Raw genomic sequence first — 22,098 nt, forward strand, 5'->3', positions numbered from 1 at the left:
GGGAGGTGGGGGGTTGGGGGCGGGGCGTGGTTAAGAGGGGAGGAGTATATTGACAGCTAGAATTCACCAAGTCAAGTATTTCATATACAGTGGGGCAAAAAAGTATTTAGTCAGCCACCGATTGTGCAAGTTCTCCCACTTAAAATGATGACAAAGGTCTGTAATTTTCATCATAGGTACACTTCAACTGTGAGAGACAGAATGTGAAAAAAAAATCCAGGAATTCACATTGTAGGATTTTTAAAGAATTTATTTGTAAATTATGGTGGAAAATAAGTATTTGGTCAGTAACAAAAATTCAACTCAATACTTTGTAATATAACCTTTGTTGGCAATAACAGAGGTCAAAAGATTACTATAGGTCTTTACCAGGTTTGCACACACAGTAGCTGGTATTTTGGCCCATTCCTCCATGCAGATCTTCTCGAGAGCAGTGATGTTTTGGGGCTGTCGCCGAGCAACACGGACGTTCAACTCCCTCCACAGATTTTCTATGGGGTTGAGGTCTGGAGACTGGCTAGGCCACTCCAGGACTTTCAAATGCTTCTTACAGAGCCACTCCTTCGTTGCCCGGGCGGTGTGTTTGGGATCATTGTCATGCTGGAAGACCCAGCCACGTTTCATCTTCAAAGCTCTCACTGATGGAAGGAGGTTTTGGCTCAAAATCTCTCGATACATGGCCCCATTCATTCTTTCCTTAACACGGATCAGTCGTCCTGTCCCCTTAGCAGAAAAACAGCCCCAAAGCATGATGTTTCCACCCCCATGCTTCACAGTAGGTATGGTGTTCTTGGGATGCAACTCAGTATTCTTCTTCCTCCAAACACGACGAGTTGAGTTTATACCAAAAAGTTCTATTTTGGTTTCATCTGACCACATGACATTCTCCCAATCCTCTGCTGTATCATCCATGTGCTCTTTGGCAAACTTCAGACGGGCCTGGACATGCACTGGCTTAAGCAGGGGGACACGTCTGGCACTGCAGGATTTGATTCCCTGTCGGCGTAGTGTGTTACTGATGGTAACCTTTGTTACTTTGGTCCCAGCTCTTTGGTCCTAGCTCTCTGCAGGTCATTCACCAGGTCCCCCCGTGTGGTTCTGGGATTTTTGCTCACTGTTCTCATGATCATTTTGACCCCACGGGATGAGATCTTGCGTGGAGCCCCAGATCGAGGGAGATTATCAGTGGTCTTGTATGTCTTGCATTTTCTGATAATTGCTCACACAGTTGATTTTCTCACACCAAGCTGCTTGCCTATTGTAGATTCACTCTTCACAGTCTGGTGCAGGTCTACAATTCTTTTCCTGGTGTCCTTCGACAGCTCTTTGGTCTTGGCCATAGTGGAGTTTGGAGTCTGACTGTTTGAGGCTGTGGACAGGTGTCTTTTATACAGATAACAAGATCAAACAGGTGCCATTAATACAGGTAACGAGTGGAGGACAGAAGAGCTTCTTAAAGAAGAAGTTACAGGTCTGTGAGAGCCAGAGATCTTCCTTGTTTGAAGTGACCAAATACTTATTTTCCACCATAATTTACAAATAAATTCTTTAAAATTCCTACAATGTGAATTCCTGGATTTTTTTCCACATTCTGTCTCTCACAGTTGAAGTGTACCTATGATGAAAATTACAGACCTCTGTCTTCATTTTATAAGTGGGAGAACTTGCACAATCGGTGGCTGACTAAATACTTTTTTGCCCCACTGTATATATATATATATATATATACACATCCTGAAAATATGCAAACAAAACTGTGTTTAGATAATTGATACTTCAAACTTGCATAAATAAATATTAAGGAATATAACATAACTTGGCTTCTGAGAGCTTCAAAATGTAATGAATAAAATGCTAAAGTTGTTGATAGGCAATTATTTTAATAATTAAATATGGTCATTTTAAATGAATTATTATGATCATTTAAAATTAATTATTTCCAATATGTTTATTTTAATGTATAATTCTATGGCTGGATGTAATAAGGAGTCATAAAAAATAAAAAATAAAAATACAATTAATTTTGATGTTTTTAGCAAAATATAGTAAAAATGTATTTAGTTTTTTAATAAATATATTTATTTTTAGGTAAGATAAATATAATAATACAATTTATCTCTAGTCTGGATGATTTAGTTCTTGTCACCCTGTTGTCCTCCCGTCGTGAGAAAAGGCTGTCCTCACTCAGGTCCGCATGGAGCTGGAGGGGGCGTGGCCTCCAGCTCCGGCTGAAAATCGGGAGATTTTCGGGAGAATATTTTTTCCCGGGAGGTTTTCGGGAGAGGCGCTGAATTTCGGGAGTCTCCCGGAAAATTCGGGAGGGTTGGCAAGTATGATTTAGCGTCGCCCCTGCAGGCAAAAAGCAGGGCACAGCATTGTTGCGGAGGCGGAGTCTGGGGCGGTGTAGCTCGGTTGGTAGAGTGGCCGTGCCATCAACTTGAGGGTTGCAGGTTCGATCCCCGCTTCCGCCATCCTAGTCACTGCCGTTGTGTCCTTGGGCAAGACACTTTACCCACCTGCTCCCAGTGCCACCCACACTGGTTTAAATGTAACTTAGATATCGGGTTATCACTATGTAAAGCGCTTTGAGTCACTAGAGAAAAGCGCTATACTTTCGTCACTTGATTGACATTCACGGCACCCGAGGGTCTTCTGAGATGACGCTGGCTGCTGCCAGCTCATTAAAATTACCGACAGGAAGGCGAGAAACACTTTATTTCAACAGACTCTGGCGCCGTACCTGTCGTCAAAACTCCAAAGACCGACTGCACAGTTGCACAATAAAAGCTCTGCTTCATCCTGCCTGCGCTACCAAAATAAGAGTCTCAGAAAGCTGGCGTGCACAAGCTAGCAAGCTACGGAGTTTGCCGACAATGTATTTCTTGTAAAGTGTATACAAAGGAGTACGGAAGCTGGACAAATAAGATGCCAAAAACCAACCACTTTCATGTGGTATTGGACAGAAAGGAGGACTTTTTTTCTCCTCCATTCGAAAATGCGGACGTTATCATCACCACTGTCTGATTCCAATCAATGCAAGTCATCAGAATCAGGTAATACACCAACTTATATTCTTGTCTTCATGAAAGAAAGGAATCTATATGTGTTAAACATGCTTGTATTATCTTTAACCACCTTTAACTTGTTAACAATATTAACTATATGTGTTAAACATGCTTGTATTATCTTTAAACACCTTTAAGTTGTTAACAATATTAACTATATGTGTTAAACATGCTTGTATTATCTTTAAACACCTTTAAATTGTTAACAATATTAACTATATGTGTTAAACATGCTTGTATTATCTTTAAACACCTTTAAGTTGTTAACAATATTAACTATTTGTGTTAAACATGCTTGTATTATTTTTAACCACCTTTAACTTGTTAACAATATTAACTATATGTGTTAAACATGCTTGCATTATCTTTAAACACCGTTAACTTGTTAACAATATTAACTATATGTGTTAAACATGCTTGTATTATCTTTAACCACCTTTAAGTTGTTAACAATATTAACGATATGTGTTAAACATGCTTGTTTTATCTTTAACCACCTTTAATTTGTTAACAATATTAACTATTTGTGTTAAACATGCTTGTATTATTTTCAACCACCTTTAACTTGTTAACAATATTAACTATATGTGTTAAACATGCTTGCATTATCTTTAAACACCGTTAACTTGTTAACAATATTAACTATATGTGTTAAACATGCTTGTATTATCATTAAACACCTTTAACTTGTTAACAATATTAACTATATGTGTTAAACATACTTGTATTATCATTAAACACCTTTAATTTTTTAACAATATTAACTATATGTATTAAACATACTTGTATTATCATTAAACACCTATAATGTATTAACAATATTAACTATATGTGTTAAACATGCCTGTATTATCTTTAACCACCTTTAAGTTGTTAACAATATTAACTATTTGTGTTAAACATGCTTGTATTATTTTTAACCAACTTTAACTTGTTAACAATATTAACTATATGTGTTAAACATGCTTGTATTATCTTTAACCACCTTTAAGTTGTTAACAATATTAAATATATGTGTTAAACATGCTTGTATTATCTTTAAACACCTTTAATGTATTAACAATATTAACTATATGTGTTAAACATGCTTGCATTATCTTTAAACACCTTTAAGTTGTTAACAATATTAACTATATGTGTTAAACATACTTGCATTATCTTTAAACACCTTTAACTTGTTAACAATATTAACTATATGTGTTAAACATGCTTGCATTATCTTTAAACACCTTTAACTTGTTAACAATATTAACTATATGTATTAAACATACTTGTATTATCATTAAACACCTTTAATGTATTAACAATATTAACTATATGTGTTAAACATGCTTGCATTATCTTTAAACACCTTTAACTTGTTAACAATATTAACTATATGTGTTAAACATGCTTGTATTATCATTAAACACCTTTAATGTATTAACAATATTAACTATATGTGTTAAACATGCTTGCATTATCATTAAACACCTTTAACTTGTTAACAAAAACATATATTTCATAAATAAGTCAATATAAATGATATATATGAATGAGGTAGATCCCCACGACTTGATCAATTGAAAGGTAGCTCGCCTGCAGAAAAAGTGTGCGCACCCCTGATGTACAGTATATTTATCGTCTTAGTGTACTCACTCTCTAAGAGGATCCCATTGACAAACCATCTTATTTCCGGTTTGGGGTCTCCACTGACTCGACAAGTCAAGATGCCGGTTTCATTAGGAGCGAGGATCAGGTTCCTGGGAGCGCTGATCCAGAAAGGAGCAGCTAGAGAAGAAAGAGTAAGCTGAGACAGTACAGAAAGAAAAGCAAAGGGGAAAAAGGATTTTGGTACCTTTGACGGTGACCTTAATGATGTGGTCTGCCGTGCCCAGGCGATTCGTGGCCGTGCAGGTGTAGTCGCCGGCGTCGGCTTCACCGACGTCGGAAATCTTTAGAGTTTTCTTGTAGTTGAGGAAGGAGACTCTGCTGGTGGGCAGCTCTCCTCCGTCTTTCTGCCACGACATGTCTGGAGTGGGCCTGACATGGGAACACTGCTTCATGTATTCTGCTGGTATAAGAGATGACAAGACATACTCACAAGCCCTCCGCGATGCATTCCAGCTCCAGGGTCTCGCCCCGTAGAACCAATTTGGTGCTGGTGGCGCCCAAAGGCGTCAAGAAGCCTGGGCGCTGCTCTCTTGCTGGGTTGGCTAGTTGTGAGACACAAGACCAGATCAGATCCCTACTAAGTTTTTGTTTTTGTTGCGGTGTGGCACAGGGACAGATGGAGGCGGGAAAATACACAACACAAGGTGTGGACTGCGAAGTTGTTTTATTTATCCAAAGGCACCCAAATCTGCTCACAGTTCTATGTTTGGAGTCACAGTATGCGTGGGACGGTGTTAAGGGTACACGTTCGGGACTATTAGGAGTGAAATCAGGGCTGGCTTTACACTGAAAAAGGCCACACTCACCACTAAAGGTAGTGACATTGTACAAAGCAGCCACAGTCTCATTCATTGTATCTACTGGAACAACAAGACAATCAGAAGCATTAGAGATGCGCGGTTTGCGGACACAACCGCGGAGTCCGCGGATTATCCGCGGGTCGGGCGGGTGAAATAAAAAAAAATTAGATTTTATCCGCGGGCAGAGGTGGGTAGAGTAGCCAGAAATTGTACTCAAGTAAGAGTACTGTTACTTTAGAGATTTATTACTCAAGTAAAAGTAAGGAGTAGTCACCCAAATATTTACTTGAGTAAAAGTAAAAAGTATGTTGTGAAAAAACTACTCAAGTACTGAGTAACTGATGAGTAAGATACACACACATATCATATATATATATATATATATATATATATATATATATATATATATATATATATATATATATATATATATACACACACACACATATATATATATATATATATATATATATATATATATATATATATATATATATATATATATATATATATATATATATATATATAAATATACATACACACATACCGTATATTACCAAATAAACGCCCTTGTGCAAATAACCACCCATGTCCTAATAGCCGCCCGGGGTCTGACCCCATTTTGTGAAATAAACGCCTCTTCCTAATAACCGCCTATGTCCAAATAGCCGCCCATGGGCTGTTATTTGCATAATTTAGATTAAAATCATATTGACTTCATTAAACCCAATTTATAAGCTAAAAGGAAAAGCAAAGGTGCAATAATTCTGGTCATTACGGTAACAGCAGACGTTACGTGGGGATTCTGGGTAATCAACATATTGCAATGGGTGACCGCATATAGCGTAACACACACTCAACGACAACAACAAACCCACGAGGAAAAGTTTCAACATGGCAAGCAACAGCAGCAGTGAGTTGAATGAACAGGATACCGGTACACCACAACTGATGGACGGGAATACTTTAAGGGGGAAGAACAGAAAGTTTGACTTAAAGTTCAAGCTAGCGGTTGTGAAGTATGCGGAGCAGAATTCTGGTTTGGCAGCGGCCAGGCAGTTTAACGTTGACCCAAAACGTGTACGAGAATGGAAACAAAAAAAGGGAGAACTACAATCTCAGTCGGCAATCGATGGAAAACGGGCTCGCTTATCTGGTGGAGGTAGGAAGAAAGTGAGCGACGAGCTTGATGCTAATTTGTGTCAGTGGATACATCACGTTCGTGGACTGAACCACCGTGTGTCCCGCAAAATGATCCGCATTAAGGCAAAGGACAGTGACAGTATTATTGTTCTGTTTTGATGGTGGGTTTTATACTTGAGTACTTGGTACCATCATTTTATTTTCCCCAGTAGGCTGCTTTATTTAAAAAGTTTATTTATTTTTAGTATTTGTATTCTATTTGACAATTGTTGCACTACTGCCATGTTGAGGCCTTGTTGATCTCTTGTCTTTTGATAGTCTTGTTTTTTTGTTTGTGTGTTTACATTAGCTTTTACATTTAAAGTTTTTAGTACGAAAACAAATACTGGACATTAACCATTGTAACCAAATAATGGCCTGGTGCAGGCTGGTGCAAAAATAAATAAAAGCCTTGTGCAAATAACCGCCCATGTCCTAATAGGGGGTCCTAACGGTCCGACCCCATTTTGTGAAATAAACGACCGGGCTACTATTTGGTAATATACGGTATATATATATATATATATATATATATATATATATATATATATATATATATATATATATATATATATATATATATATATATATATATATACACACATATACATACACACACACATATATATATATATATATATATATATATATATATAAATATATATATATATATATATACACATACATTGATATATACAGTATATCATTTTTATTTATTTATTTTGCCGTTTTTGTTTACATGTTAAAGGTGTTTTAATGAATATACATGCATGTTTAACACATATAGATTCCTTTCTTTCATGAAGACAAGAATATAAGTTGGTGTATTACCTGATTCTGATGACTTGCGTTGATTGTAATCAGACAGTAGTGATGATAACGTCCACGTTTTCAAATGGAGGAGAAAAAAAGTTCCTCCTTTCTGTCTAATACCACATGAAAGTGGTTGGTTTTTGCCATCTTATTTGTCCAGCTTCCATATTAGTTTTTATACACTTTACAAGAAATACATTGGCGGCAAACTCCGTAGCTTGCTAGCTTGTTTGCGCTGGCTATCGGAGACTCTTGTTTTGAAAGCGCAGGCGCGATGGAGCGGCACTTTTATTGTGAAGACAGGAACTGTGCAGTCAGTCTTTAGGCTTTTGACGGGATGTACGGTTGAAATAAAAAAGGGTCTTTTTTCCTTCACACTTTTGATTGATTGATTGGAACTTTTATTAGTAGATTGCACAGTACAGTACATATTCCGTACAATTGACCACTAAATGGTAACACCCCAATAAGTTTTTCAACTTGTTTAAGTCAGGTCATGTGACCGCCTGGCTCTGTTTGATTGGTCCAACGTCACCAGTGACTGCATCTGATTGGTGGAACGGAGTGAACGTCACCAGTGACTGTATTTGTTGAAACGCAGGCACTATGAAGGTCTGTCTGACAGACCAAAACAAACAAAGCGTGCATTAACAGATCGATAAAAATTAGTAGCGAGTAGCGAGCTGAATGTAGATAAAAGTAGCGTTTCTTCTCTATAAATATACTCAAGTAAAAGTAAAAGTATGTTGCATTAAAACTACTCTTAGAAGTACAATTTATCCCAAAAGTTACTCAAGTAGATGTAACGGAGTAAATGTAGCGCGTTACTACCCACCTCTGTCCGCGGGTCGGGTGGTTGAAATAAAAAAAAATTAGATTTTAAATAGATTCAGGCGGGTGGCAGTTAAACCAATTGGGAAATATATATACATAGTTAAATGTTGTTACCCACATACGAAAAACGAGCAGCACTCTTTGAAACAGGCAATTATTTATCAGCAGGCACCTGCAGCACGCCTCGTCCCTATTTGAGCATTATACCGTTAACAAGTTAATATTTATTGAAATAAATTCAGAACATTTTTTTTACCTAACGAAAGTATAGTATAGTGACGTCATGTAGTATAGGGTAGATGAGATCCGCCCGGAGTTCCTTAAGGCTCTGGATGCTGTGGGGCTGTTTTGGTTGACAAGACTCTGCAGCATCGCGTGGACATCGGGGGCGGTACCACTGGATTGGCAGACCGGGGTGGTGGTTCCTCTCTTTAAGAAGGGGAACCGGAGGGTGTGTTCTAACTATCGTGGGATCACACTCCTCAGCCTTCCCGGTAAGGTCTATTCAGGTGTACTGGAGAGGAGGCTACGCCGGATAGTCGAACCTCGGATTCAGGAGGAACAGTGTGGTTTTCGTCCTGGTCGTGGAACTGTGGACCAGCTCTATACTCTCGGCAGGGTCCTTGAGGGTGCATGGGAGTTTGCCCAACCAGTCTACATGTGCTTTGTGGACTTGGAGAAGGCATTCAACTGTGTCCCTCGGGAAGTCCTGTGGGGAGTGCTCAGAGAGTATGGGGTATCGGACTGTCTGATTGTGGCAGTTCGCTCCCTGTATGATCAGTGTCAGAGCTTGGTCCACATTGCCGGCAGTAAGTCGGACACGTTTCCAGTGAGGGTTGGACTCCGCCAAGGCTGCCCTTTGTCACCCATTCTGTTCATAACCTTTATGGACAGAATTTCTAGGCGCAGTCAAGGCGTTGAGGGGATCTGGTTTGGTGGCTGCAGGATTAGGTCTCTGCTTTTTGCAGATGATGTGGTCCTGATGGCTTCATCTGGCCAGGATCTTCAGCTCTCACTGGATCGGTTCGCAGCTGAGTGTGAAGCGACTGAGATGAGAATCAGCACCTCCAAGTCCGAGTCCATGGTTCTTGCCCGGAAAAGGGTGGAGTGCCATCTCCGGGTTGGGGAGGAGATCTTGCCCCAAGTGGAGGAGTTCAAGTACCTCGGAGTCTTGTTCACGAATGAGGGAAGAGTGGATCGTGAGATCGACAGGCGGATCGGTGCGGCGTCTTCAGTAATGCGGACGCTGTATCGATCCGTTGTGGTGAAGAAGGAGCCGAGCCGGAAGGCAAAGCTCTCAATTTACCGGTCGATCTACGTTCCCATCCTCACCTATGGTCATGAGCTTTGGGTCATGACCGAAAGGACAAGATCACGGGTACAAGCGGCCGAAATGAGTTTCCTCCGCCGGGTGGCGGGGCTCTCCCTTAGAGATAGGGTGAGAAGCTCTGTCATCCGGGGGGAGCTCAAAGTAAAGCCGCTGCTCCTCCACATCGAGAGGAGCCAGATGAGGTGGTTCGGGCATCTGGTCAGGATGCCACCCGAACGCCTCCCTAGGGAGGTGTTTAGGGCACGTCCGACCGGTAGGAGGCCACGGGGAAGACCCAGGACACGTTGGGAAGACTATGTCTCCCGGCTGGCCTGGGAACGCCTCGGGATCCCCCGGGAGGAGCTGGACGAAGTGGCTGGGGAGAGGGAAGTCTGGGCTTCCCTGCTTAGGCTGCTGCCCCCGCGACCCGACCTCGGATAAGCGGAAGAAGATGGATGGATGGATGGATGGAATTATATATATCTCTATATAAATATATATATAACAATAATAATAATAATAATATATATATATATATATATATATATTTATATATGTATAATTCATACAATATATTATCCAATATATTATATGATATTATACTATATATTATATTATATTGTATATATCAATATATATATATATATATATATATATTAGATGTGTATGTAACCAAACAGGAAATGGGTGTCAGACTATGTGTGGAATTTAACTGGAGGGTTTTACCGTAAGTGTTGGAGGTGCGTGTTGAGAGGAGCGGTGCTGTCAAGACAAGGGCGAGGCAGGCAGGGTTTGTCCGGGGGCGGAAGCGTGGTCGGGAGGCAGGAGGAGCATCTCTGGTGGCGGTTGTTTAAGTAGTCGTCCCTCTCATGGGTGGGTTGATTGAAGATAGAACGCAGCTGCCTGCAGCAGTTTGAGTGGCGCGAGCGCGCTTGGAGGTGCGCTCAGCGCGGCTCCCAGATGATTGCGCACTGGTGTGCGTCTGGGCCGTGACAGCGTGGCACGCATTGAATGTCTCTGCTGCATTGGATCAGTCTCCTTTCTTTAACAGGCAAAAGCTTTATAACCTCACTAATGCCTTGCATCGTCTATATTAGATATATAACAACGGGCGGGTGCGGGCGGGTGCGGTTTTGGTAAAATGTTAGTTCGGGTGGATGGCGGATGGGTGACGACTTTTGTGATGCGGTTGCGGATGAAATAATTGCCTATCCGCGCATCTCTAATAAGCATGCAAAACAGGCAAAAAAAATGCAACAAAAAAAATACAAAAAAACATAAATAAACAAATAAAATACATAGAATTACAGTGATACCTCAACTTACAAGCTTGTAACTCAAAACACTCATTGAACTCTCACTGAATAAACAGGTCAGTTTCTTGTTACCAACCATTGTGTATTATTCAAACTCCCCTAATTCAGCTGGCTAGTTGTTATCAAGAGTACTAAAACCCTTTTCAACATGATTCTGACAACTAAGTAGGCTAAATAACTTTAAACTTTAATAATTGCTCGGATAGGCCATTATCGGTCCGTATCGGTATCGGTCAGTATCGGTATCGGATCGGAAGTGCAAAAACAATATCGGTATCAGATCGGAAGTGCAAAAACCTGGATCGGGACATCCCTAGTTACTGACAGTGGTTTTCTGAAGTGTTCCTGAGAACATATGGTGATATCCTTTACACACTGATGTCGGTTTTTGATGCAGTACCGCTTTTCATGTAAGCTGCTTTTTTTACCCAATCATGGCACCCACCTTTTCCCAATTAGCTTGTGCACCTGTGGGATGTTCCAAATAAGTGTTTGATGAGCCTTCAACTTTCTCAGTCTTCTTTGCCACTTGTGCCAGCTTTCTTGAAACATGCTGCAGGCATCAAATTCCAAATGAGCTAATATTTGCAAAAAATAACAAGGTTTACCAATTCGAACGTGAAGTTTCTTGTCTTTGCAGTCTATTCAATTGAATATAGGTTGAAAAGGATTTGCAAATGGACAAGCGGTAGGAAATGGATGGATGGATGTATTCTGTTTTTATTTACGATTTACACAACGTGCCAACTTCGCTGGTTTTGGGGTTTGTATATTTAAAATGTGGGTCCCTGTCCATAAGGTGTACGCTTCTCGGGATTACCCTTTTGCAGAACGAACTCTGATATTAACAAAAGAAACAATAACGTCATAAAAAAAATTGTCTGTAAATAAATAACTACTTCAACCGGCAGAGAAAATGCTTGTTGTTGGAATAATTGTTTGTAAGTTATCACAAAAGAAACGTTGTATTATGAATGCTGTCTTTCGAGGCCTAACAAGAGGAAGAAGGCTCGTGAAACGCCACTGTGATTTCAACACGGACAGATGGCAGGATCTGCTCAACTTCCAGAGGAACTCTCTTTGAAGTGTTAAACGAACTCTCTCTGAAGTATTTCACAAACTCTCTTCCAACTATTTGGCAACCGAGGTCAACGCTATTTACGACCCGCTGCCCTTTCGAAGTTGCTGTGGTCAGGAGACGAGAGGGGTTATCCATTGTCCTCCAACACCTGCCCCAGCTGGATCCAGGAAGAGCCCAAGCCCGAGAAATCCTCTTCTTGGTCTTCAAAGCGACCGAAAACAATGACTGTTTTACATACTTCCCATTCCTGCTGTGACATGTGTTGGTGCGTGAACATTGAACATCTGAATAAATGAGGAGACGAAAACCTTCTACGTCAGAGCGTGGTGCAGGACTGTACAGAGAGTGCAGTGGCCATGTCTCTCCTCAATTGAGTCCAAATTGAATTCTGTCTCTGTTTGATTCCTTGCCTTTTGTCTTGTTTAATAGATGTCCTCAGTGTTTGAACGTGACACTTGTAACTTGAGGTATGCTGGCATAACAAAAAGCCGAGAGATAGCTCGTTTTTCATATTACTTGTAAATTGAGGTACAACTGTATCCAAAAAAAAAAAGAAGTAAAAATACAGAAAATCACTTACTCTCCTGCACTGTGACAGAGATGGGCTGCTTCTGCTGAATGGTTTGTGTATGTGGGAAGCGGGCGTAGCAGATGTAGTCATTCCTGGTGTCCTCAGCCAGGACATTGGAGAAGTACAAGTCTCCATTCAGGGCCTGGGACACTCGTTTGTCCAGCGGCAGCTTCTGGAAATCTGATTTGGACGGAGAGCATTGTTTTTTTATTTTATTTAAAAGTCGTATTTCAAACATGCATACAGTTACAATATGATACATCACATATTTCACATCATTCCATTTTCTCATTACAACATGTCCGAAAAGGAGCAGGAAAAAAAAGCCAAGCTTATTTAATCCTACCCCTTTTCCACAGGAATTACAAACACATTTGTTCACTTCCTGATCTCAATTCGTAACACAATTCAAATAAATATTAAAGCTGCAAGCAGCGTTGGTCGGGCCCGCGTATTTGGCAGGTGCTAGTCCTAAGTGTCCCAATACCTTTGTCCAGTTTTAGTCCCAAGTGTCCCAATAATTTTGGCAAGTTGTAGTCCTAAGTGTCCCAATACTTTTGTCCAGTGTAGGTGTCCCCATACGTGTGTCCAGTGGTAGTCCTAAGTGTCCCAATACTTTTGTTCAGTTTTCATCATAAGTGTCCCAATACTTTTGTCTACTTTTAGTCCGAATTGTCCCAATACTTTTGTTTAGTGTACCTACCTTGTCTGCATTGTGTGGGCAAGCTGGTGCGCCCTGCTTTTAAGCAGCCTTCTAGAAAAAACAGCAGCATCAGCGCAGCGGCTCTTTGAAGGGTCATAAAATCAAAACCGGAGCCGGTATCAAAACTCTTTCGCTAACTTTCAATTAGAAGGGTTCAATCTCTCTCCTGTGTTAGTTTGAAGCCGAAACGACAAACACGCTCAGAGGCAGGGCCGGCCCGTGGCATAGGCCGTATAGGCAAATGCTAAGGGCGCCGTCCATCATGGACAAGCGGTAGAAAATGGATGGAAAATATTTAAAGACTTGGTCTTCACTTGTTTAAATAAATTCATTTATTTTTTTACTTTGCTTCTTATAACTTTCAGAAAGACAATTTTAGAGAAAAAATACAACCTTAAAAATTATTTTAGGATTTTTAAACACATATACCTTTTTACCTTTTAAATTAATTCCTCTTCTTTCCTGACAATTTAAATCAATGTTCAAGTAAATGTATTTTTTTACTGTAAAGAATAATAAATACATTTTAATTTAATTCTTCATTTTAGCTTCTGTTTTTGCGACGAAGAATATTTGTGAAATATTTCTTCAAACTTATTATGATTAAAATTCAAAAAAATTATTCCGGCAAATCTAGAAAATCTGTAGAATCAAATTTAAATCTTATTTCAAAGTCTTTGGAATTTCTTTTAAAATGTTTGTTCTGGAAAATCTAGAAGAAATAATGATGTGTCTTTGTTAGAAATACAGATTGGTCCAAATTGTTATTGTCATGTCTGTGTAATCATGTTTTGTTTTAAGTCATGTTTTGTTTAGTTATAGGACTCTTTAGTTTCCTTGTCTTGTTTCCATGATTACCCCATTAGTTTCACCTGTTCCACGTTTGGACTCATTGTGCACTCTTGATTGTCACCATAGCAACCCATTAGTTTTCACCTGTCACGTCACGCACCTGTTTCACGTCTTGAGTCACGCACCTGTTTTCGTTAATCATGTCTGTAGTATTTAAGTTCAGTGTTTTTCAGTTTGTCTTTCTGACGACATCACCACATTTATGCTTCTGTACACTCTTCATCCTCTAAGATCCTGCTTCATGTCCCTTGTCATAGTAAGTTTTTGTTCATATTTCTATCACAATTATCATACTGTAAACATGGTAAGCTAACTTCATTCAAATTAAATGTTGGTTTATGAAAGAAAATATAAATAAATATAAATATAAAACTTCATGACGACATTTTTCAAATTAATAAAGAGTAATAGAATAGTATGATAGTTATATGTTACTTGTTTTGAACATGTTATCACAAATAAAAAGATATACTGTACACAGAAATTATTTTTGATTTGATTTATTGTTTATGTAATAAAAGATTTACTTAAAATTTTATGTTTTGTGAGTTTTTTTATGCTACGAACTGTACTTACCGGCGATGTAAACCGAAGGAGACATTTCCGTAATGAAAGCTGCAACACCCTTTTTATATCCCATCATCACTGCAGCATTATCGGCAGCAAAGCAAACCAAATTCTGCCAAGGAATTTCGTTTGAGTCTATTTCTTCCGCGAGTATTTCGCCTGTGGAAGCCGTATTGCATTCCCTCAAAGACAGAAGTACTGACAATACTTTTCCAATGTCGTCATCGAAATATCGAACACAAATGGGGTACAGTTTTACATCGTCATAATCGGTGCTGCCGTCAGTCGACATGCTAAATGGTTCCGTCTTCATGACATCGGCGATACTTTTTGAGGATTCTGTTCCAAGACACTGAATAATGTTTGATGTTTTGGTTCAACCACATCCATATTTTTTGGCGATTTTCGAGTCGGGAAACATTTTCCGAAATAACTGTCCCATGTGCGATTGGAAGTCCATGCTCAATTATTGCCTCCGTAAATAAAACTTCGGCATTTATCACATCCAAAGAATCTGTTTGGGCGACGAAAAACGTTGAAAGTTTTCCACTTGTATCGCTAGCAACGGCATTAGACTTGTGTTTTTTTGTCCCAACGTGGTCTTTTACATCGCTAATTCCTCCGCGTCCGAACGAAAAATCTTGTCTGCACAAGGTGCAATTCGCGTAGTTTTCACCCTTTTTGGAACGGATAATTATTCCCGAATAGGCTTTTTGTCATGTCTGTGTAATCATGTTTTGTTTTAAGTCATGTTTTGTTTAGTTTCTGGCTTTTCACCTGTTCCACGTTTGGACTCATTGTGCACTCTTGTTTGTCACCATAGCAACCATTAGTTTTCACCTGTCACGTCACGCACCTGTTTCACGTTTTGAGTCACGCACCTGCTTTCACTAATCATGTCCATAGTATTTAAGTTCATTCATTTTCTGTTGTTCGTCCTGACGACATCCCCGCATTTATGCTCGACACATTTCTAACTCCTTTTCATGTCCATTGTTCACGCTGCTCCTTTTTTGTCCATGCCAAGTAAGTTTTCTTTATTCAAGCTAGTGATGGGTTGATGAGGCGTCATGAAGCGTTTCGACACATTGCAAAACTGTATTGATACTGTGTCGATACTGTGTCACTAAATACTGACATCTGCTGGACATTAAAAATCCCTACAGGCAACCTATGGACCGACTCAACTGACACTGATTTGATGCCCTAGTACAGGGGTCACCAACCTTTTTGAAACCAAAAACTACTTCTTGGGTACTGATTAATGCGAAGGGCTACCAGTTTGATACACACTTAAATAAATAAATATATTGTCATTTGTAAGTTACACGTAAGTGTGATTTAAACAAGAATAGCTAAATAAATACATTTATATATATATAAAAAATGGGTATTTCTGTCTGTCATTCCGTCGTACATTTTTTTTTTCCTTTTACGGAAGGTTTTTTTGTAGAGAGTAAATGATGAAAAAAACACTTAATTGAACGGTTTAAAAGAGGGGAAAACACGAAAAAAATTAAAATAAAATTTTGAAACATAGTTTATCTTCAATTTCGACTCTTTAAATTTCAAAATTCAACCGACAAAAAGAAGAGAAAAACTAGCTAATTTGAATCTTTTTGAAAAAATAAAAAAAATAATTTATGGAACATCATTAGTCATTTTTCCTGATTAAGATACATTTTAGAATTTTGATGACATGTTTTAAATTGGTTAAAATCCAATCTGCACTTTGTTAGAATATTTAACAAATTGGACCAAGCTATATTTCTAACAAAGACAAATCAGTATTTCTTCTAGATTTTCCAGAACAAAAATTTTAAAAGAAATTCAAAATACTTTGAAATAAGATTTAAATTTGATTCTACGGATTTTCTAGATTTGCCAGAATAATTTTTTTGAATTTTAATCATAGTAAGTTTGAAGAAATATTTCACAAATATTCTTCGTCGAAAAACCAGAAGCTAAAATATTTATTATTCTTTACACTAAAAAAAATAAAAAAATTACTTGAACATTGATTTAAATTGTCAGGAAAGAAGAGGAAGAAATTTAAAAGGTAAAAAGGTATATTTGTTTAAAAATCCTAAAATCATTTTTATGGTTGTATTTTTTCTCTAAAATTGTATTTCTAAAAGTAATAAGAAGCAAAGTAAAAAATAAATGAATTTATTTAAACAAGTGAAGACCCATCCATCCATCCATTTTCTACCACTTATTCCAAGTGAAGACCAAGTCTTTAAAATATTTTCTTGGATTTTCAAATTCTATTTGAGTTTTGTCTCTTCTAGAATTAAAAATGTCGAGCAAAGCGAGACCAGCTTGCTAGTAAATAAATACAATTAAAAAAATAGAGGCAGCTCACTGGTAAGTGCTGCTCTTTGAGCTATTTTTAGAACAGGCCAGCGGGCGACTGATCTGGTCCTTACGGGCTACCTGGTGACCGCGGGCACCGCGTTGGTGACCCCTGCCCTAGTATATACAATAATATAAACCAAGTCATCGTATTTCATTTAGGATTATTTCATATCTTCATTTAAATAAAAATATATTTGTATCTTTTTTAGATACAGTCAATAAATAATGTGAACATGTATCATAACATGGAAATCTAAGAGAACGTGTTGTGGATGATTGTGGACTGGGAATTGTTTTAATTTTATTTTTTTACACATTTTTATTTAAAAAAAAAAAAAAGTTTTTCCGACGTATTACATTTTAGACGATTTCTCTTCTTAGTTATTATTTCTCCGGCTGTAGAAAAGAGCCGCTCACAGGGCACAGAGGAGGCGACACAGTTGGCGTATCGGTCACGTGACCAAAACAGCTCATGATCGGTCACGTGACTTTCTAAAAGCGGTACGCGCACCGACACAGGGTTTTGCTCTATGAGCTCGACGCATGCGCCGATGCATCGGTGTTGCCGGACCCATCACTAATTCAAGCCATAGTTTGCAAGTTTTGTTTAATTGTTCATAGTTTCTGCCCTTGTGCAAGTTTTGTGTTTATAGTCAAGTTTTGTACTTCCGCCCTTGTGCGCACCTTTAGTTTGTTCCTTTTGTTATTGTAAAATTAAATATGTATTCACCTGCAAGTCATATCTGGTCCAAATGTTCATTTGCACCACGGGAGAACAAACCACGCCATAGTCCAAGTCGTGACACTTTTGAATATTCTTCACGGAATGACTGCAGTTTTCTTTTCGGTTTAAGACTCGTTTGCAATGTTTCTCCGGCTGATTCCATGATCGTTCGCTCGTTTGGAAACAATGGCAACTGGTGCCTCGTGCTTGGCAGCGGTGCTATAAATAGCCTCGCGCATGGCATTCGGAATGGCTCGATAGGAAGTTACGGGAAGCAGTGTCGATTGTCATTGTTGTTACGCGATTTCGTGAATAAAACTTTAAAAAAAAAAATTTTTTTTAATTAATGAAAAAGCGTATTTTTTATCACTGCAACCGTAACCCGGAATAGGTTGATGAAAACCGTACTAATTACGGGAAAACCGGAGTAGTTGGCAGGTATGCTAACTAATTAGATTACCATAGTAACTAGCAGAGGTGTGGACTCGAGTCACATGACTTGGACTCGAGTCAGACTCGAGTCATGAATTTGATGACTTTAGACTCGACTTGACAAAATGTAAAAAGACTTGCAACTCGACTTCGACTTTAACATCAATGACTTGTGACTTCACTTGGACTTGAGCCTTTTGAATTGACATGACTTGACATGACTTGCTACTTTCCCCAAAACCCAAAGATGAAAAAGTTATTCGGGAGCGCTCCGTATTTTTCATTGTGTACTTGTCTATCAGCGTTGCGTGTGTCAGCTGGTGTGCTCTCAGTACAACAGCCAATCAAATTACATCTACTTTGTTTTCATCACACAGCATTCATCCAATCAAATTGCAGGACAACCAACAAAGAAGACATGTCCAAACCACACGCCAGTGAACAAAAAATGATACCTAAAATAATTTTGTTTGGGTATAAAAATGACGAGGTGGTCAACACAAAACGGTTTGCAGTATGCAACACATGCGGTTCCAAAATTACTGATGGAGAGGCAACAACTTCCAACTTCGTCCGGCATTTGAAGTTGCACAAAGAAGGGTAAGTTTTGAATGTAAGATAACGTTTATTGGCTAAGTAACGTGACTTTTATTTGCTGTGTAGTTAAATCAGTGAGGCTGTAAACTCACTGCTAACGTTATAACGTTATTGCAAACACGGGAATCTGTTGCAGTTCACTACCTTATTCATACTTTTTGTTCAGTGATTTTTTTTAAGCAGGGTTACGTTAGTCAATATATCACACGTAACGTTAGACGGCGGTCAGCAGCACCGCGTATTTTAGCCACCTAAAAAAAGACAAAAATAGTCAAATAAAGGTCAGTTAAAATTTATACTATATTATGAATATGTGTACCGTTTTAGCTAGCTTTCTGACATACTGTTGGTTGTTTACCTCAGTGGTCCCCAACGACCGGGCCGCGGCCCGGTACTGGTCAGTGGATCGATTGGTATCGGGCCGCACAAGAAAAAAAAATTTTTTTCTTTTTCTTTTTTTAATTAAATCAACATAAAAAACACAAGATACACTTACAAGTAGTGCACCAACCCAAAACAACTCTCTCCCCCCTTTTGTTCTGGGCATTGAACATGAAGACTCTTCCTTCACTGTTCCGAGTGGCCATGAGAGTCTTGGCAGTGCCTGCCTCCAGTGCTCCAGTGGAGCGAGTTTTCAGCCATGGTGGCATCATACTACGCCCCCATCGTGCACAAATGACTGACAGACTCTTGGCTAATTTGGTCTTTTGCAAATGCAATGCAGCATAGGGCCCTGACATATAAAAAGTACAACTTTTTTGTTATGTTCACGTATATGTCATGTTTTTTCAACGTTAACACTTTTGTACAAATAAGTACATTTGCACTTTATTTTTCAATGTGTTTGTTCTGTAAAGGAATGAGTTAATGTTTAAAATGACTGGTTAATAGTGCTATTATAAAGTGCAATGTCAGCACAATTTTCTTTCCTGCAATTTAAAATGCACTTGTTTTAATAAATAAATACAGCGTTTGAAAAGCATACACAATCTGTGTTAATATATTAGTCTGTGGTTAAAAGGACTTGAAAGGACTCGAAACTCAAAATGCAGGACTTAGGACTTGACTTGAGACTTTCCAGTCTTGACTTTGGACTTGACTCGGGGCTTGCCTGTCTTGACTCGGGACTTGACTCGGACTTGAGGGCAAAGACTTGAGACTTACTTGTGACTTGCAAAACAATGACTTGGTCCCACCTCTGGTAACTAGTATATCATGCAAAAGCACAAATTCCGACCATTGAAATACTTTGTATAGTTCAAGACTTACGATCATTTGAAAACATCACTGCACATCATAATGGCAGCTACAATTTCGATCTTAAAGATCTAAAAAAAAATTGGGGGGAATGTACAGCAGGCCAGATTGAAAAGCTTAACGGCCCGCATGCGGACCCCGGGCCTTAATTTGCCCAGGTCTGTATTAAATAATAGTCTGTTTAGCCTGCGTAATCTACAAAACAATAAAGCAGCAGCTTTTAAAGTGTGACCAGTCAGAAGACTTCATGAAAGAAAAACATTGTTTACTTTATAGCTGCTGAGCTAACTTCATTTATCTTTAAAAGGACAATTATTAGACGGACTGTCAGGAAAACCTGAAAAGAGAATCCGTTTTTTTTTAGAAGAGGATTTTAACAAAGCTTGATGGCAAAGACTTACTGTTATCCATCCAAAATATGACGGGAGGGGGCAGCCCGGCCGGGGGTCGGCATTGTAGCACCAGGGAGATCCCCAGCTGCACGGTGATGGCCTCAATTCTTTCCTTCGACCACAAGGGGGACCCTGGGAGTCACCAACGTCAGACAGAATGCATTCAAGGACACTCAGTGGATAGAATTGTGCATGATGGTAATGGTGATGGTTTATTTGTTTCGGCCATCAAAAACATCACGTTAAACAAGTCTGGAAAAAGGAGTAAGAAGAAGTTGAGCTTATTTATTCCGACCATACTTGCCAACCTTGAGACCTTCGATTTCGGGAGGTGAGGGGTGGGGGGGGGGCGTGGTCGGGGTGGGGCGGGGCTAAGAGGGGAGGAGTATATTTACAGCTAGAATTCACCAAGTCAAGTATTTCATATATATATATATATATATATATATATATATATATATATATATATATTAGAGATGCGTGGATAGGCAATTATTTCATCCGCAACCGCATCAGAAAGTCGTCAACCATCCGCCATCCACCCGATGTAACATTTGATCAGAACCGCACCCGCCCGTTGTTATATATCTAATATAGACGATGCAAGGCATTAGTGAGGTTATAAAGCTTTTGCCTGTTAAAGAAAGGAGACTGATCCAATGCAGCACAGACATTCGCGTGCCACACTGTCACGACCCAGACGCAATCATATGGGAGCCGCGCTGAGCGCACCTCCAAGCGCGTCTCGCTGCCGGCGACGGCCGGGTATGGGCCCAACGCTCCAGCGCCATCCATTTTCAGGGCTAGTTGATTCGGCAGGTGGGTTGTTACACACTCCTTAGCGGGTTCCGACGTCCATGGCCACCGTCCTGCTGTCTATATCAACCAGGGTGAGCCCCACCCCTTTCGTGAGCGCACTGCGCGCGGAGTGACCCCTGTTACGCGCCCCCGGCAACAGGGGTGGCGCGCGGAGTGACCCCTGTTACGAGCCCCCGGCCACGGGGGTGGCGGGCAGGTAAGCTGCTTACCTGCTGCGCGTGACGCCGGCCGCGGCGAAGGCGGACGAGGCGGGGTGTCGGTGCGGTGAGCGCGGTGGTGACCCTGGACGTGCGTCGGGCCCTTCTCGCGGATCGCCTCAGCTACGGCTCCCGGTGGGGCCCTCTCGGGGGAAGGGGCCTCGGTCCCGGACCCCGGCGAGGCGTCGGGGGCCTTCTCCGCTCCGTAAAAGTGTCCATCTCTTTTTCTTTTTTTTTCTTCTGTTGTGGCATATGCTGCAGGTGCCTGCTCGTTTTTCGTATGTGGGTAACAACATTTAACTATGTATATATATTTCCCAATTGGTTTAACTGCCACCCGCCTGAATCTATTTAAAATCTAATTTTTTTTTATTACAACCGCCCGACCCGACCCGACCCGACCCGACCCGCGGATAAAATCTAATTTTTTTAAATTTCATCCGCCCGATCCGCGGATAATCCTCGGACTCCGCGGTTGTGCCCGCAAACCGCGCATCTCTAATATATATATATATATATATATATATATATATATATATATATATATATATATATATATATATATATATATATATA

General features: G+C 39.7%; 1 protein-coding gene across 6 annotated transcripts in view; it reads right to left on the reverse strand.

Moving 5' to 3' along the window:
• Positions 1-22,098, reverse strand: part of nrcama (neuronal cell adhesion molecule a) — a 171,780-nt gene that overhangs the window by 66,059 nt on the left and 83,623 nt on the right. For 4 of the 6 annotated variants that reach the window (XM_061961427.2, XM_061961423.2, XM_061961422.2 and 1 more), the window contains exons 6-11: positions 20,516-20,638; positions 12,634-12,804; positions 5,525-5,578; positions 5,149-5,260; positions 4,903-5,087; positions 4,704-4,835 (exon numbers count right to left, since the gene is read on the reverse strand). In XM_061961427.2, coding sequence (XP_061817411.1) covers positions 4,704-4,835; positions 4,903-5,087; positions 5,149-5,260; positions 5,525-5,578; positions 12,634-12,804; positions 20,516-20,638 — 777 coding nt within the window. The remainder of the gene's footprint in view (positions 1-4,703; positions 4,836-4,902; positions 5,088-5,148; positions 5,261-5,524; positions 5,579-12,633; positions 12,805-20,515; positions 20,639-22,098) is intronic. The other 2 variants (XM_061961428.2, XM_061961424.2) reach the window with 1 other exon arrangement.

Source organism: Nerophis lumbriciformis, linkage group LG05 (assembly GCF_033978685.3).
Source record: "Nerophis lumbriciformis linkage group LG05, RoL_Nlum_v2.1, whole genome shotgun sequence".
Lineage (NCBI taxonomy): Eukaryota > Metazoa > Chordata > Actinopteri > Syngnathiformes > Syngnathidae > Nerophis > Nerophis lumbriciformis.